The sequence below is a fragment of the Panonychus citri genome, unplaced genomic scaffold (genome assembly GCF_014898815.1).
Source record: "Panonychus citri isolate SS breed McGregor unplaced genomic scaffold, ASM1489881v1 Contig00144, whole genome shotgun sequence".
Taxonomy (NCBI): Eukaryota; Metazoa; Arthropoda; class Arachnida; order Trombidiformes; family Tetranychidae; genus Panonychus; species Panonychus citri.
The window spans coordinates 155,270-170,330 of NW_026515549.1; the positions used below are offsets into that span (position 1 = coordinate 155,270).

General features: G+C 35.3%; 6 protein-coding genes and 1 non-coding gene across 8 annotated transcripts; 3 read left to right on the top strand and 4 right to left on the bottom strand.

Annotated features, from left to right (window-relative positions):
- Nucleotides 1-209: 209 nt before the first annotated feature.
- On the bottom strand, nt 210-3,199 carry LOC128396503 (V-type proton ATPase catalytic subunit A-like). 2 transcript variants are annotated; one of them, XM_053357096.1, is made up of 6 exons: nt 3,040-3,199; nt 2,534-2,756; nt 2,098-2,447; nt 1,146-2,015; nt 705-1,031; nt 210-613 (listed from the first exon to the last, which is right to left on the bottom strand). In XM_053357096.1, exons 1-6 carry the CDS (start codon nt 3,040-3,042, stop codon nt 521-523), a joined length of 1,866 nt encoding a protein of 621 aa, XP_053213071.1. In that variant the 5' UTR covers nt 3,043-3,199; the 3' UTR covers nt 210-520. The 2 variants fall into 2 exon arrangements, with proteins under 2 accessions (XP_053213071.1, XP_053213070.1); XM_053357095.1 differs by having other exon boundaries at nt 705-2,015.
- Nucleotides 3,200-3,800: 601 nt separating this feature from the next.
- On the bottom strand, nt 3,801-7,474 carry LOC128396504 (V-type proton ATPase catalytic subunit A-like). Its single transcript, XM_053357097.1, is given in 8 exon segments — nt 3,801-4,974; nt 5,066-5,392; nt 5,499-6,340; nt 6,343-6,367; nt 6,450-6,603; nt 6,605-6,797; nt 6,884-7,106; nt 7,233-7,474. Coding segments are annotated over 8 exon segments (1,860 nt in total). The 5' UTR covers nt 7,236-7,474; the 3' UTR covers nt 3,801-4,881.
- Nucleotides 3,922-4,097, bottom strand: LOC128396594 (U11 spliceosomal RNA). The gene has a single exon (XR_008326812.1). It is a non-coding gene; the product is annotated as a U11 spliceosomal RNA (small nuclear RNA).
- A 151-nt stretch (nt 7,475-7,625) lies between the features above and the next one.
- Nucleotides 7,626-10,042, top strand: LOC128396505 (protein wntless-like). The gene is made up of 6 exons (XM_053357098.1): nt 7,626-7,830; nt 7,918-8,062; nt 8,136-8,421; nt 8,507-8,612; nt 8,679-9,550; nt 9,630-10,042. Exons 1-6 carry the CDS (start codon nt 7,725-7,727, stop codon nt 9,804-9,806), a joined length of 1,692 nt encoding a protein of 563 aa, XP_053213073.1. The 5' UTR covers nt 7,626-7,724; the 3' UTR covers nt 9,807-10,042.
- On the bottom strand, nt 10,033-11,036 carry LOC128396510 (N-alpha-acetyltransferase 50-like). Its single transcript, XM_053357104.1, has 2 exons — nt 10,639-11,036; nt 10,033-10,505 (listed from the first exon to the last, which is right to left on the bottom strand). The coding sequence occupies exons 1-2, from the start codon at nt 10,886-10,888 to the stop codon at nt 10,204-10,206; spliced, it is 552 nt and encodes a 183-aa protein (XP_053213079.1). The 5' UTR covers nt 10,889-11,036; the 3' UTR covers nt 10,033-10,203.
- A 156-nt stretch (nt 11,037-11,192) lies between these two features.
- Nucleotides 11,193-12,366, top strand: LOC128396507 (eukaryotic translation initiation factor 2 subunit 1-like). Its single transcript, XM_053357100.1, is given in 2 exon segments — nt 11,193-11,866; nt 11,868-12,366. Coding segments are annotated over 2 exon segments (1,011 nt in total). The 5' UTR covers nt 11,193-11,297; the 3' UTR covers nt 12,310-12,366.
- Nucleotides 12,367-13,130: 764 nt separating this feature from the next.
- LOC128396509 (N-alpha-acetyltransferase 50-like) lies at nt 13,131-14,142 on the top strand. Its single transcript, XM_053357103.1, has 2 exons — nt 13,131-13,536; nt 13,670-14,142. Exons 1-2 carry the CDS (start codon nt 13,254-13,256, stop codon nt 13,969-13,971), a joined length of 585 nt encoding a protein of 194 aa, XP_053213078.1. The 5' UTR covers nt 13,131-13,253; the 3' UTR covers nt 13,972-14,142.
- Nucleotides 14,143-15,061: the final 919 nt, after the last annotated feature.

Here is a 15,061-nt window from a genome sequence, read left to right on the forward strand (position 1 = left end):
GCTCTTAATCATTTTCAATGACGATTAACGTTCAATAATTAATATTAATTCTCGTTACTGTTTTGATAAAATTGATCAAAAATCTTTGGGAAGACAAGATTCTTTTGAATTTATGCGATCAAAGAGTAAATTTCATGTTAATCTATTGATAGAATTGTCCAATTTGAAGACAACATGGAAACTTAAATGAATGAAGATTAAATTGCCAATCTGTTTAAATTACATTTTATTTACTTGATTATGGCTTTGATAATAAGTACTTTATGCATTCTTTTAATACTTATTAATTCTCTGGAATTGAAATATATATAATGAATTATCCATGACATAAAATATGAAATTCGTAAATAGTTTTTTAAGGTGCACACACTGAGAAAAAACTGCAAACGACAACAAGGCTAATATTTGATTTCCATATTTTGTTCTCCGCATGTTGATGATTATTGAATTGTGTTTGAAGAAAAGGTTTCCAAGTAATTATTGGAATAGATAATTGCGTTGACTTGATTATTGTTGATTCTTAATCTTCAAGACTTCGGAAAGCTTGTTGCATGGACTCTGCGAGATCATCGAAATCACGACGAATCTTAGTTTCACCGTCTTTAACAGGATCCTAAATGATTTTGAAGAGAAAACAAACGATTAATTAAATAACAATTTAATGATTTAATGGTTTAATGGATGAAAAAATAAAATAAAAATACCTTGAATTTCATTGAGCTTAACTCATACATGGTACTACCAAGAGCTTCACGAATCATTGCCCATGTAATACGATTCTCACTTTGAGCTGTGGCCTCAATCGAGTGTTTGGCCAAATCATAAAATGAAATTATATTCTTAAGCATTCCACTTGTCTTGTAGAAAGGACAGAATCTGTCATAAGGAGAATAACTGTTTTGCTGTAGAAAATCGTCTTTGATTAGACGAGCAACTTCTAATGTCACTTTATCTCCTTCGGCAAGTGAAGCTTTACCAACGAGTTGCACGATTTCTGAAAGATCTTCTTCTTCTTGTAGAATTTGTTGACACTTTAAACAAAAGAATAGAAACAAATGACAATTATTAACAATATCAAATATGGTGAGAGAGGATAGAAAAGAAGAAAGGAATAAAAGAAGAAAAGAAGAAAAGAAGAGACAAACCTTAGTTCGAATTGGAACGAAATCAGGGAAATTTCTTTCATAATATTCATCTAATGCTCGAGTGTATTTACTGTAAGATAAACTCCAATTAATGGAAGGGAAATGTTTCCTTTGTGCAAGTTTCTTGTCCAATCCCCAGAAAACTTGGACAATACCCAAAGTAGCGGATGTCACGGGATCGGAGAAATCACCACCGGGTGGTGATACAGCACCGACAATGGTGACACTACCTTCTCGTTCCGGGTTACCTAAACACTTGGTTCGTCCTGCTCTCTCATAGAAAGAAGCTAATCGAGCACTAAGATAAGCTGGATAACCAGAATCTGCAGGCATTTCAGCCAATCGACCAGAAATTTCTCTCAAAGCTTCAGCCCAACGCGAAGTTGAATCTGCCATCATGGAAACATGGTAACCCATATCTCGGAAGTACTCTGACAATGTGATTCCGGTGTAAATTGAAGCTTCTCGAGCTGCGACCGGCATGTTTGATGTGTTAGCGACAAGAGTTGTACGTCTCATAATAGATTCAGTGACCCCATTGATCTCAACTGTAAGTTCAGGAAAATCTCTAAGTACTTCCGCCATTTCGTTTCCTCGTTCACCACAACCAACGTAAACAATAACATCACTGTTGGAATATTTTGAAAGAGCTTGAGAAATGACAGTTTTACCACAACCGAAAGCTCCTGGAATGGCTGTTGTACCACCTTGAACACACGGGAACAAAGCGTCGAGTACTCGTTGACCGGTGAGAAGAGGGTGATTAGCAGAAAGTTTCTCAGTGATTGGTCTCGTTTGACGAACTGGCCATGTTTGTAACATGGTGAATTGTGACTTTTCCCCATCGAATTCAGTCTCTAAGATGACATCCTGTCGGTAGAATGCAAGGAATAGCAAGGAATAAGTATCGCTCTATTTATGGCAAGAAACAAATCAAATACAATGTACTTACATTCATATCATAAGAACCAGGTTCTGCCAGGAATGTAATTGTACCCTTCGCTTTGGGTGGAAGCATCAATTTGTGTTTGATCAAAGTGTTTTCATGGACATAACCGTAAACATCACCACCAGTTATGTGACTTCCGATTCTCACATACTGAGGGAAAAAGTCCCATTTGATTTCTCGGTTTAACGCCGGTGTGTTGACACCTCTTGGAATGTAAATACTTTGGGTGAGATCGTGAATGTCTCTCAAGGGACGTTGAATACCATCGAAGATGGAGCCCATGATTCCTGGTCCGAGTTCAACCGATAAAGGTTTTCCAGTACGAAGAACAGGATCTCCAACAGTTACACCAGCTAAGTGGTCGCATTGTAATCAAAACCAATCAATAAATTTACTTGTATTCTCAGACTAAATATTTACTTATATTGATACAACTTACATGTTTCTTCATAGACTTGAATGGTTGCCAAGTCCGATTCAAGTCGAATAATTTCCCCGACTAATTCGTCGTGACCAACTCGGACCAACTCGAACATAGCAGCTCCAGCCATGGCTTCAGCGACAACCACACAACCGGATACTCCTTGGACATAACCATAAATTTTCTCATTTTCGACCTCCTTTAATTTAGGAAGCTTTTGTGCTCTCTCCATAGCGCCAGCCTTTATATTGGAAAATCAATAAAAATAAATAGACAATAAATCATCAAATTCACACAAACAAAGCTCATTCCAATCATCCAATAAACAAAATCAATTCAATTCAATAATTAAATAGTAATTCTGAAAGGAAATCACAAGAAATTCATGAAATGGGCGTAAGAATCTAGATTCTAATGAGTCATTTAAAGGACACATAAAACTGTGAATGATTAAAGGTAAACTATAAACAGGTGATACTTTTTTACAGGTAATTATTAAGAAATTTAGAACAAGATTAACTTACCATTGTGATGAATTTAATTTAATTTGTTGGCCTTAATCAGATCACAATTAACAATTAAAATCTCTTAAAGAGAAAAGAGAAAAGAGAGACAGAGAGAAATGACTTTCAGGGAAAGAGGACAGAAAAGATGAAGTGAGAGAGAGAATGAGTCTCATTCAATGAGAATAGAAAATGAGAAATGAGAATAGACAGAGAAATAGAAAGAGAGAAACGAAAGAGCAAAAGGTAAGTAAGAAGGAGAAAGAAAGACAGAGAAAAGCTGATGATTGTTCGGGAAACGATTGTTAATTGTTAGTAGTTTATCTTTATCACATTAATACCAATAAACTCAATGTCTTTTTGCTACAAAAAGATAATCTCATTTCTGTCGTTTCTCTTTCTTTCCATTCACTTTTTCTCATTCGCTCTTTGCTTTTCTTTTCTTGGTTCGAGTCGAACCGCAATTAGTTGAATCCGAAGTCCGAACACTAGTGTACGGCCACTAATCGAATTTAATGATCTGATTGTTGTTCGTTTGGTGTCTCAATGACCGAATGTGAAGCCAACGACAAGAGAAATGGAGCTTGGTGAGGCTTAATGAGAATCTCTCATTTACTCTCAACGCCCATCGAGAGGCAATTCAATTATCACAATTAATGAAAATGAGAAATGAATTTGTAAGTTTTGGTTGATTAAATTGGCTAATTAGAATTGAGAAAGCACCGAATGAAAATCAAGGTAAACCTTAGTTCGGGTCAATAAAATAGAAAATGAATACTTAATTTAATTACTATTGCTTATTTAATCTTTTAATTGTTTTTTTCATTGATCTGAACATTCACACGCTTGACAGAAAATTACAATTGGCATGAAAATTAAGAAATCAGTTTAGATTCGATTTAGTGGGAGATGAAAAAGAGGTTAACTCTTCTTCTTTCTCCCGAATACCAAAAATTGAGTTCCCAGAATCTTTTGATCGCGATTCTGCACAATCAACAAGTAGTTTGATGATCAAACATTAGATTGTGGACCTTGTCGAGCGTTTACCTGAGATAATCGCTCTGGTCGAAACCCTTTTCATATAAAGAAATGATGTGACAGAGACTATTAAATACTCTGAATGAGATGATGAGTTTACAGTCTCTTCAAGAAAACGATCAACAATGAACTGGGTGATTATGCAAACATCAGCTCTCAGAAAAAAAAGAATGAGTTCTAGTTGTTTGGTTAGAATTTTCTGATTCAATGAGGTTATTGAGAGATTAAATTAAAGAGTTGAAATGATAATCCAAATCCTTCTTCTTTGTCTCAGGGTTCAACAAAAGTCGCCATCTAGTATATGTGTACGATTCCACAACAAATAACTGGACGCATATCCTTTTATTGTACCGAACTAAACGGCAAAATTGAGTGTCCACGAAAGATAAGCAGTGAGTCAATTCGAGACTTGGAAATCGATGTGATTCCAAATGAGAAAAGATTGATGCTGAAGAGGAATGTAAAAATAGATTTCAAAAAAGATTTCTATGTAAAATAAGAAATCTGAAGAGCGAAGATGAGATGTCACATTTCAAATGAGCAGGTCGACCGAACAATAAGGATTTGAGAACAGTTCAATTTACAAGTGATAAAAAACTTCAGAAGAAAATGCGATATATGTTTTCTAATAGAAAATTCCGTATTTATCGTGATAGTTTTTTAAGGTGCACACACTGAGAAAAAACTGCAAACGACAACAAGGCTAATATTTGATTTCCATATTTTGTTCTCCGCATGTTGATGATTATTGAATTGTGTTTGAAGAAAAGGTTTCCAAGTAATTATTGGAATAGATAATTGCGTTGACTTGATTATTGTTGATTCTTAATCTTCAAGACTTCGGAAAGCTTGTTGCATGGACTCTGCGAGATCATCGAAATCACGACGAATCTTAGTTTCACCGTCTTTAACAGGATCCTAAATGATTTTGAAGAGAAAACAAACGATTAATTAAATAACAATTTAATGATTTAATGGTTTAATGGATGAAAAAATAAAATAAAAATACCTTGAATTTCATTGAGCTTAACTCATACATGGTACTACCAAGAGCTTCACGAATCATTGCCCATGTAATACGATTCTCACTTTGAGCTGTGGCCTCAATCGAGTGTTTGGCCAAATCATAAAATGAAATTATATTCTTAAGCATTCCACTTGTCTTGTAGAAAGGACAGAATCTGTCATAAGGAGAATAACTGTTTTGCTGTAGAAAATCGTCTTTGATTAGACGAGCAACTTCTAATGTCACTTTATCTCCTTCGGCAAGTGAAGCTTTACCAACGAGTTGCACGATTTCTGAAAGATCTTCTTCTTCTTGTAGAATTTGTTGACACTTTAAACAAAAGAATAGAAAAAAATGACAATTATTAACAATATCAAATATGGTGAGAGAGGATAGAAAAGAAGAAAGGAATAAAAGAAGAAAAGAAGAGACAAACCTTAGTTCGAATTGGAACGAAATCAGGGAAATTTCTTTCATAATATTCATCTAATGCTCGAGTGTATTTACTGTAAGATAAACTCCAATTAATGGAAGGGAAATGTTTCCTTTGTGCAAGTTTCTTGTCCAATCCCCAGAAAACTTGGACAATACCCAAAGTAGCGGATGTCACGGGATCGGAGAAATCACCACCGGGTGGTGATACAGCACCGACAATGGTGACACTACCTTCTCGTTCCGGGTTACCTAAACACTTGGTTCGTCCTGCTCTCTCATAGAAAGAAGCTAATCGAGCACTAAGATAAGCTGGATAACCAGAATCTGCAGGCATTTCAGCCAATCGACCAGAAATTTCTCTCAAAGCTTCAGCCCAACGCGAAGTTGAATCTGCCATCATGGAAACATGGTAACCCATATCTCGGAAGTACTCTGACAATGTGATTCCGGTGTAAATTGAAGCTTCTCGAGCTGCGACCGGCATGTTTGATGTGTTAGCGACAAGAGTTGTACGTCTCATAATAGATTCAGTGACCCCATTGATCTCAACTGTAAGTTCAGGAAAATCTCTAAGTACTTCCGCCATTTCGTTTCCTCGTTCACCACAACCAACGTAAACAATAACATCACTGTTGGAATATTTTGAAAGAGCTTGAGAAATGACAGTTTTACCACAACCGAAAGCTCCTGGAATGGCTGTTGTACCACCTTGAACACACGGGAACAAAGCGTCGAGTACTCGTTGACCGGTGAGAAGAGGGTGATTAGCAGAAAGTTTCTCAGTGATTGGTCTCGTTTGACGAACTGGCCATGTTTGTAACATGGTGAATTGTGACTTTTCCCATCGAATTCAGTCTCTAAGATGACATCCTGTCGGTAGAATGCAAGGAATAGCAAGGAATAAGTATCGCTCTATTTATGGCAAGAAACAAATCAAATACAATGTACTTACATTCATATCATAAGAACCAGGTTCTGCCAGGAATGTAATTGTACCCTTCGCTTTGGGTGGAAGCATCAATTTGTGTTTGATCAAAGTGTTTTCATGGACATAACCGTAAACATCACCACCAGTTATGTGACTTCCGATTCTCACATACTGAGGAAAAGTCCCATTTGATTTCTCGGTTTAACGCCGGTGTGTTGACACCTCTTGGAATGTAAATACTTTGGGTGAGATCGTGAATGTCTCTCAAGGGACGTTGAATACCATCGAAGATGGAGCCCATGATTCCTGGTCCGAGTTCAACCGATAAAGGTTTTCCAGTACGAAGAACAGGATCTCCAACAGTTACACCAGCTAAGTGGTCGCATTGTAATCAAAACCAATCAATAAATTTACTTGTATTCTCAGACTAAATATTTACTTATATTGATACAACTTACATGTTTCTTCATAGACTTGAATGGTTGCCAAGTCCGATTCAAGTCGAATAATTTCCCCGACTAATTCGTCGTGACCAACTCGGACCAACTCGAACATAGCAGCTCCAGCCATGGCTTCAGCGACAACCACACAACCGGATACTCCTTGGACATAACCATAAATTTTCTCATTTTCGACCTCCTTTAATTTAGGAAGCTTTTGTGCTCTCTCCATAGCGCCAGCCTTTATATTGGAAAATCAATAAAAATAAATAGACAATAAATCATCAAATTCACACAAACAAAGCTCATTCCAATCATCCAATAAACAAAATCAATTCAATTCAATAATTAAATAGTTAAAACTCACCATTTCTTTAGAATTTGTAATTCAAACCAGATTAAAATTAAATGTTGCGACGACAATGAAAAACGATTAATGAGTTCCAACTAGAAATCACAAATAAATCAATAGGTCTGTTCAAAACAAACCATAAAATCCACAGTCCAATTGATTTCGTTCAAGATGTTGATCTTTTCTCTAAGAGGTTAAAAAGATTAAGATAATTAGTGGCACTTGGGTTAATTGTTGATCACCGAAACAGACAATCAACTCAATTGTTCTGTTGAAATGATCATCTGTTCATTAGAAAGAGACATCTGTTGGTCTACTGGTCTGATGTTCCAAAGAAAATGAATTGAGCGCCAATGAGTTTTCTCGATGAAAATCGACCAATCGGTGAGTTTGGAGAACATAAAATTCATCATTCAAATCATTTCTTTCATCAAAACTCTTGACATTCTACAGACAAACAACTAAATTGATTCATCTTTTAATTGACTTTATTTAATCGTGACAACGATGCCTGGAACCATTTTGGAGAACCTTTCAAACCGCAAATTAGTGGTAATTTTATTCATCATCTTCATAATCCAATTTGTCTCTTTTTTAATTGGAGCTTTTATTGGTAAGTTTCTTTGTTTACCAACTTTCTTGGTCCATTAAAAATGTTAACATTTTATTTACTTTTGTTTTGTTTTCTCCATTTCCTCAGCTCCTGCACCAGCCAACACAGAACAAGTAATGGCTACTTTATGTATAGCTGATGACCACAAGAAACTGGCTATTCCTATTCATCAAATTCAAGGAGATGAAATCAGATCAAAAAATTGTCATCGATATGACACTGGCCAAATAAGGTTAGTTCCATCTTCATCTTTGATTTAAATTTTTTCTCGTTCTTGTTGACTCACAATTCAATTTAATTTTTAGTGGCAAGAATCCAATCATCTTCGCTTTTCAAATACCATTGCCTAGAGATGGTCTTAGACTTGATTATTCAAGATGGATGTCCAATTTGATTGCTCTTCTCACACCTGATATAAATTATCGCAGTTTGTCATATGCAGTCAACAGTTCTGACCTCCGGAAGATAAAAGGAGAGATTGGAATGAATGTCACTTTAGCGGCTAAAGATGCTCAGGATGATGATTGGAAAATCATCGCTTCGAAGGATAAATTAAAAAGAACTTTGAACTGTGAAATATTGACAGAAAAGGTAAATTTTTTATTCTATTCTCCGTTATTTATTATTAATATTATTGAATCTTAATAAATTTTAATCTCTATTTAATTACTTCCAGCTTGAAGATGAACAAAAGTATGAATGTGACTTAATTCATTTATTCGAGTTACAATCATTATTTTATGACTACTACCTGATCAATATTGTATTCGACTCTTCTCCTCGTAAGTGACTCACGAAAAAATCATATGAAACAAAAACTTTATTACTTTACTTTTTATATTATCTAGAATTGGTTCATGCTGAATTAACTGGACTGAATATGGCTGCTATTCATCAGAATGGTGGATTCACAAAAGTTTGGCTTTTATTGAAGACCGTTTTCTTTATAATCACTTTGTTTACACTTATTTGGTACTGGAATCGTCTTCAGCAACTGTCCAGAAAAACAACTCTCCTCGAACGGACTATAATCATGCTTGGCCTTGCTATTACTCAGCTCAACGCTCCGATTGAATTTTTGTCTTTATTTTTCGATTTAGGATTCATGAATTTTCTCAGTGATATTCGCCAAGGAGTCCTCTATTGTGGTCTTCTCTCATTCTGGTGTATTTTCACTGGAGAACATCTATTAGACGGAGTTCAAAGATCTTGTCTCTCTTATTATGCCAAACAATTAGCCATAATTCTTAGCGCTTCTACAGCGTTATTCGTGTTTGATTCTATCGAACGAGGAATCCAATGGATCAACCCTTTCTTTACAATCTGGGAGGTGGACTCTCATCTCGCCGTCATCTTTATCATCTCCGCTATCATCTCAGCTACTACCTTTTTCTTTTTCCTTTGTTATCAAGTTTGGATGGTAAAACGTAATCTCTCATCCAAACAAAGTTCTCTTCCATCAATGTCCAGCACTCGTCGTTTAGTTTACCTTGGAATAATTTACCGATTCAAGTTCCTACTCTGGGCAACAGTGATTTGCGCTGGTATAACTATTTCAGCTTTTATTATGAATCAATTTGTCGATGAAAATTTCCACTGGGAAGAGGAAAACCCATACATTGAGCTCCAATGTACCAGTGCCATGTACACAACCGTCTATGCCATGTGGAATAACTATGCAATTGTCCTGTTGATTCTTTATGCACCTTCACACAAAGGGGTAAGTCGAATGCATTGAAAATCGCATTTCAATTCTTTTCCTTCTGAATTTGCATTTTAATCATTGTTTTTGTTTACAGTTCGGACCAATCGTTGATAACTTATCTGAAGAAATCGAGTTCAATCGACTCACAACAGATGATCGTGAGCAAGACAGAGGAGAAAATTCTGAAAAAACAAATGAAGGTGCTGAAAGTTCTGAAAAAAGTGACATGATGCTCTTACAACAACTCACGAATAAGAAAGCCATTGACTAAACTGTTGATCTCATTTAAAGATCATAAAAATCAATTCGATCTCAGAATTAATTTCAAACATATATTCGAAAGTCTTTTTCATATGAAATGTACTCTAAATAAAATTCTGATTTAATCAAAAAATTCCCCAATCCAACGTAGATGAGCATTTGCACTCAATATTGATAATTTTGTAAATTGAGAGTTAAGATTTGCTAATACAGAATAAATTGAAATCGCTCTCAAATACAATTGAATTGATTTTAATACAAATTATTGTAAAGCTGAAGGTGTTTGTAAAGTGATAAAGGTTAAATCTGAGGGCATCATTTCCTTGTTTATTAACTTTGTTAAGGACAAGTTTATAAAAGAAAAGGTTAATTTACATCTTCGTCTTTGGTTCTAGTCGACTGGCAGCTCATAGTTTCCTTTCGTCCACCGAACCTGCCCCACTGCTGATTCCGTTGCCATTTCCATTTCCATTCCCACTTGCACCACTACTGCCGCTTCTCTCGGTGCTTATTTTAAGATCCTTTTGAAGTACATAAGCTGCAGCAGGTTCGATCCTTTTATAATAGTTCTCCTTTACATCGATTATTTCGAATCCAAACTTTTTATAGAAATTTATGGCTCCTTCGTTGTTTATCTGGACATGAAGGAAAAGCCCATCAAGATCATTCTTTTCAGCGTAACTCAGCACGTGTTGTAACATCATAGTTCCTAAACACCGAGAGAAAAACAAATGAATCACATTAGAGAGAAAGAGAAAGAAAGAGAAAGAAAGAAAGAAAGAAGCAAACAAAGACAATCATCAATCTAGAGAAAAATCCGAATGAAAAATGAGACAATTTACCGATTCCTTGTCCTCGATACGAAGCTAAACACCCAAGGGTCATAATGTAAACTCTCTTTTGGTCGTTTGTTGTGTCGATCCGACAACAAACACCACCAACAACAATGTCATTGTAAAAAGCGATTTTAGCCAATTCACCAGCTAACAAAACATCTTTGTAAAATTTATCGTTGTAAATCACTGGAAAAACAACTTGGTTTATTCTTCGAAGAGATTTAACATTCGCTTGAGTCACAGGAATCAATTCCATTGGAATTAAATTCACGTTCCCATATGACGAGAAAATTGTAACTTAGAACTCAAAATGATCCACAACTGAATCAATCACGACAAATTGACAATCATCGTAGTCTTGTTGTTTCTTTGATGACAGAAAGTTGATTGTCTTCATAAAAATAGAAGAGGGAAAAGTTTGTGAGAAAGATTCAATTCAATTGAATCATTTGCAATGATTCATTTTCTTAGAAACAAAATTAATTTTCTGTTTCAAAAAGAAACAAAATTGCGGTCATAAAACTGAAGAGAAATAAGAAAACCAGGTGGCTCTTTCATCGCACATATGTGATTTCCTTTCAACAATCGACATTATTGTCTCCGTTTGTTAATAAGTTTTAAATTAATAACTAATTAGTCAATTAATTGAATCGTTTTTGAGTGAAATGCCGAATTTAAGTTGTAGATTTTACAAACAAAAGTTCCCTGAAGTGGAAGATGTTGTCGTGGCAATGGTTCGGCGAGTCGCCGAAATGGGAGCTTATGTGGACCTTTTGGAATATAAAAACATTGAAGGAATGATCCTTTTGTCGGAATTGTCTCGGCGTAGGATCCGTTCCATCAACAAACTGATCAGAATTGGAAGAAGTGAGTGTGTAGTTGTGATTCGAGTGGACAAGGATAAGGGGTACATCGATTTGTCCAAACGTCGAGTCTCGCCCGAAGACATTGTTCGGTGTGAAGAAAAATATGCCAAAGGTAAAGCTGTTAACAGTATTTTACGTCATGTGGCCGAGATTCTGGGCTACACTACGGACGGAGAACTAGAGAATCTCTATGAAAGGACGGCCTGGTACTTTGACGAGAAACACAAGAAACAAGGTTGTGCTTTTGACTTCTTCAAACTCGCTGTTAACGATTCAAGTGTCTTGGATGAATGTGATCTTGACGAGAAGACCAGAGATGCTCTTCTCACCCACATCAAAAGGAAATTGACTCCTCAAGCGGTGAAAGTGAGCGGACATTGATGTGGGCTGTTGTACCTACGAGGGAATCGATGCCGTGAAAGTGGCTCTCAGAGCTGGAATCGCTTGTGGAAGTGCCGAAATGCCAATCAAAATTAATTTAATTGCCCCTCCGTCTTATGTGGTGACCACTCACACGATGGAGAGAGAAATTGGTCTGGCTTTACTGGACAAAGCGCTGACAGAAATAGAAGAATCAATTAAAAAGGCTGGTGGAATCTTTTCAATTAAACAAGCACCGAAGGTCGTCACTGATCTGGATGATCAAGAATTACAGAAGAAACTGGAAAGATTGGAACAAATGAATGAAGAAGTGCCTGGAGATGATGATTATGAGGAAGATGAAGATGGTGAAAGTGAAAGTGGTGGTGATGATCCAGGAGATGGTCCAATCATTTCTAAATCAGATAACAACAAGAAACAAGAAGATTGATTGTCTGAATATTTTGCAAGTTTTGTTAATCAACATCAATAAATCATGTCAAACATATATCATTATCCACGCAACTTCCTTTCATCCCATTAGGTATTTTCAATTGTTCATTAGTTACTCAGAATTAATCTAGTTGTTGAATTCTCTAAATGAAATCATTTTGTAGTCAAAGTCTTGAGAAAAATTTAATTCAACATTTTTCATTTCGACTTGATGAACATTTGGTCACATTGAGTGTCACTCTCTGTTCATAAGTCCAGATTAGAGGAATCAATTAATCTAAATGATCGTTTAGTCTCTACTGTCCGATTCACACGAAAATTCGTTGATTTTTCTATCAATTAAAATGATTCATTTTCATCAGAAATTTGTTTTTGACCAATTAGATCAAATGATTTCAATCTTATTGATGCTCTTTGAAGATGGAGTTTAATGAATATGAGTTTTTCAATCAAAATGAACACCGATCGCTCCTGATAAATTCAATAGCTATGGATTTAGAATTAAATTTTGTGTTATTTTTATTCATCTTGTTACACGGATCTGATTAATACCAAAACTACGATAGTCCAACGATAACTTCAGTTGATTTTGTTACTCACAAAACTGAGTCGACAGTTCAACCATTTTGGTGGGTTTTCAAATGACTTAAGTCCTTAGTATTGAGCTCACAAATTTTATTTAAAAATTGTATTAGACCTCAGGGGAGAAATTTTGTTAATTATTGTTTTCTTTTCTTTTCTTTTCCTTACCCTGTTCCTGTTCCCGTGAACGCTTGTATTTGCCGGAAACGACGAATTGTAATTCACCGATGGCTCCCCTGATGTCGCTGTTGAAGCAGAAATCAAACACCACATTGGTTTGGATTTTGACTCCAGCTGATCTCTCACATTTGGTTGTTTTTTAATTTCCGAAAAAGTTCAATCGATTTAATCATTTTGATTATGCCTGAAAAACCCGCTTACAAACGTGGACGGATGGAATTGGGAACCATCACTGTACATAATATAAAATTGCTTAGATTAATAAACCAAGTTGTTTTTCCAGTGATTTACAACGATAAATTTTACAAAGATGTTTTGTTAGCTGGTGAATTGGCTAAAATCGCTTTTTACAATGACATTGTTGTTGGTGGTGTTTGTTGTCGGATCGACACAACAAACGACCAAAAGAGAGTTTACATTATGACCCTTGGGTGTTTAGCTTCGTATCGAGGACAAGGAATCGGTAAATTGTCTCATTTTTCATTCGGATTTTTCTCTAGATTGATGATTGTCTTTGTTTGCTTCTTTCTTTCTTTCTTTCTCTTTCTTTCTCTTTCTCTCTAATGTGATTCATTTGTTTTTCTCTCGGTGTTTAGGAACTATGATGTTACAACACGTGCTGAGTTACGCTGAAAAGAATGATCTTGATGGGCTTTTCCTTCATGTCCAGATAAACAACGAAGGAGCCATAAATTTCTATAAAAAGTTTGGATTCGAAATAATCGATGTAAAGGAGAACTATTATAAAAGGATCGAACCTGCTGCAGCTTATGTACTTCAAAAGGATCTTAAAATAAGCACCGAGAGAAGCGGCAGTAGTGGTGCAAGTGGGAATGGAAATGGAAATGGCAACGGAATCAGCAGTGGGGCAGGTTCGGTGGACGAAAGGAAACTATGAGCTGCCAGTCGACTAGAACCAAAGACGAAGATGTAAATTAACCTTTTCTTTTATAAACTTGTCCTTAACAAAGTTAATAAACAAGGAAATGATGCCCTCAGATTTAACCTTTATCACTTTACAAACACCTTCAGCTTTACAATAATTTGTATTAAAATCAATTCAATTGTATTTGAGAGCGATTTCAATTTATTCTGCATTAGCAAATCTTAACTCTCAATTTACAAAATTATCAATATTGAGCTGCTCAATTGCTGAGCGAACTTGAATCGATCTTGAATATTCTGGCTCGTTATTAATTACAACTTTCACACGATTGATTAATTTTCTGATTCTCGCTCTGTTTTATTAGTAATCAACTAATCAATTTCGTGTTCATTGGTCCACCCTCATTGCTTCAATATCACCTTACAAAGATTTATATCAAACTAAATCATCACTTGACTGTTCGCACTTTAGTAGCGAGTTTATCAAGACTTCATCTTAATTATTTCAAGATTTTATCAACAAAATCGGTTGATTATTTACTTGTTGACAACTAATTACCACTCATCAGTGGGCAAAGGAGTATATCAAAGTAACATATAATATTTCATCTCATAATAATTCAGGGTTTGTCCTGCTGATTAGTGTATCGGCCTCTAATTACTCCTCTGATTATAATTTTTTTTGGGTGTAAACAATGAGCATTTAGTTGTCGATACTTTATTATCCGATAATCCGAAATGATCAAATCGATGAGACGAATCAACAAACAATTAGATAATTAACCAATTGCCTCAAATTTTCCACTAAATTTTCATTTGCAATTTCTTAAGGCATTGAATTGTGATTCAGTTAATGAATGTGAGATTTTCATGGTCTTTTAATTGTTAACTTTAAAATGAATTAAAGTTGATCGGTTTGAGGAACAATTTTTGATAAACTGACACGATATCATTAAAGTTGATAAAATGTCAAATTGATTCTTAATCTAATAAGTAAATATTTAAGCGAACCTTCATTATAATCATGATAATGATGAATCTTTTCCAAATGTATCAAGTCAACAATTAGAGACTAGAATGTAATTAATTAATTACTACTTTTG

Coding starts and splice junctions, on each gene's coding strand:
- LOC128396503 (XM_053357095.1), bottom strand. Junction 2,448..2,533: donor TCAAGTCTATGAAGAAACAT/GTAAGTTGTATC, acceptor GCGACCACTTAG/CTGGTGTAACTGTTGGAGAT. Junction 614..704: donor TAAGCTCAATGAAATTCAAG/GTATTTTTATTT, acceptor AAAATCATTTAG/GATCCTGTTAAAGACGGTGA.
- LOC128396505 (XM_053357098.1), top strand. CDS start 7,725: ATGCCTGGAACCATTTTGGAGAACCTTTCAAACCGCAAATTAGTGGTA. Junction 8,063..8,135: donor TATGACACTGGCCAAATAAG/GTTAGTTCCATC, acceptor TTTAATTTTTAG/TGGCAAGAATCCAATCATCT. Junction 8,613..8,678: donor TGTATTCGACTCTTCTCCTC/GTAAGTGACTCA, acceptor TATATTATCTAG/AATTGGTTCATGCTGAATTA.
- LOC128396510 (XM_053357104.1), bottom strand. CDS start 10,888: ATGGAATTGATTCCTGTGACTCAAGCGAATGTTAAATCTCTTCGAAGA. Junction 10,506..10,638: donor GTATCGAGGACAAGGAATCG/GTAAATTGTCTC, acceptor CTCGGTGTTTAG/GAACTATGATGTTACAACAC.
- LOC128396509 (XM_053357103.1), top strand. CDS start 13,254: ATGCCTGAAAAACCCGCTTACAAACGTGGACGGATGGAATTGGGAACC. Junction 13,537..13,669: donor GTATCGAGGACAAGGAATCG/GTAAATTGTCTC, acceptor CTCGGTGTTTAG/GAACTATGATGTTACAACAC.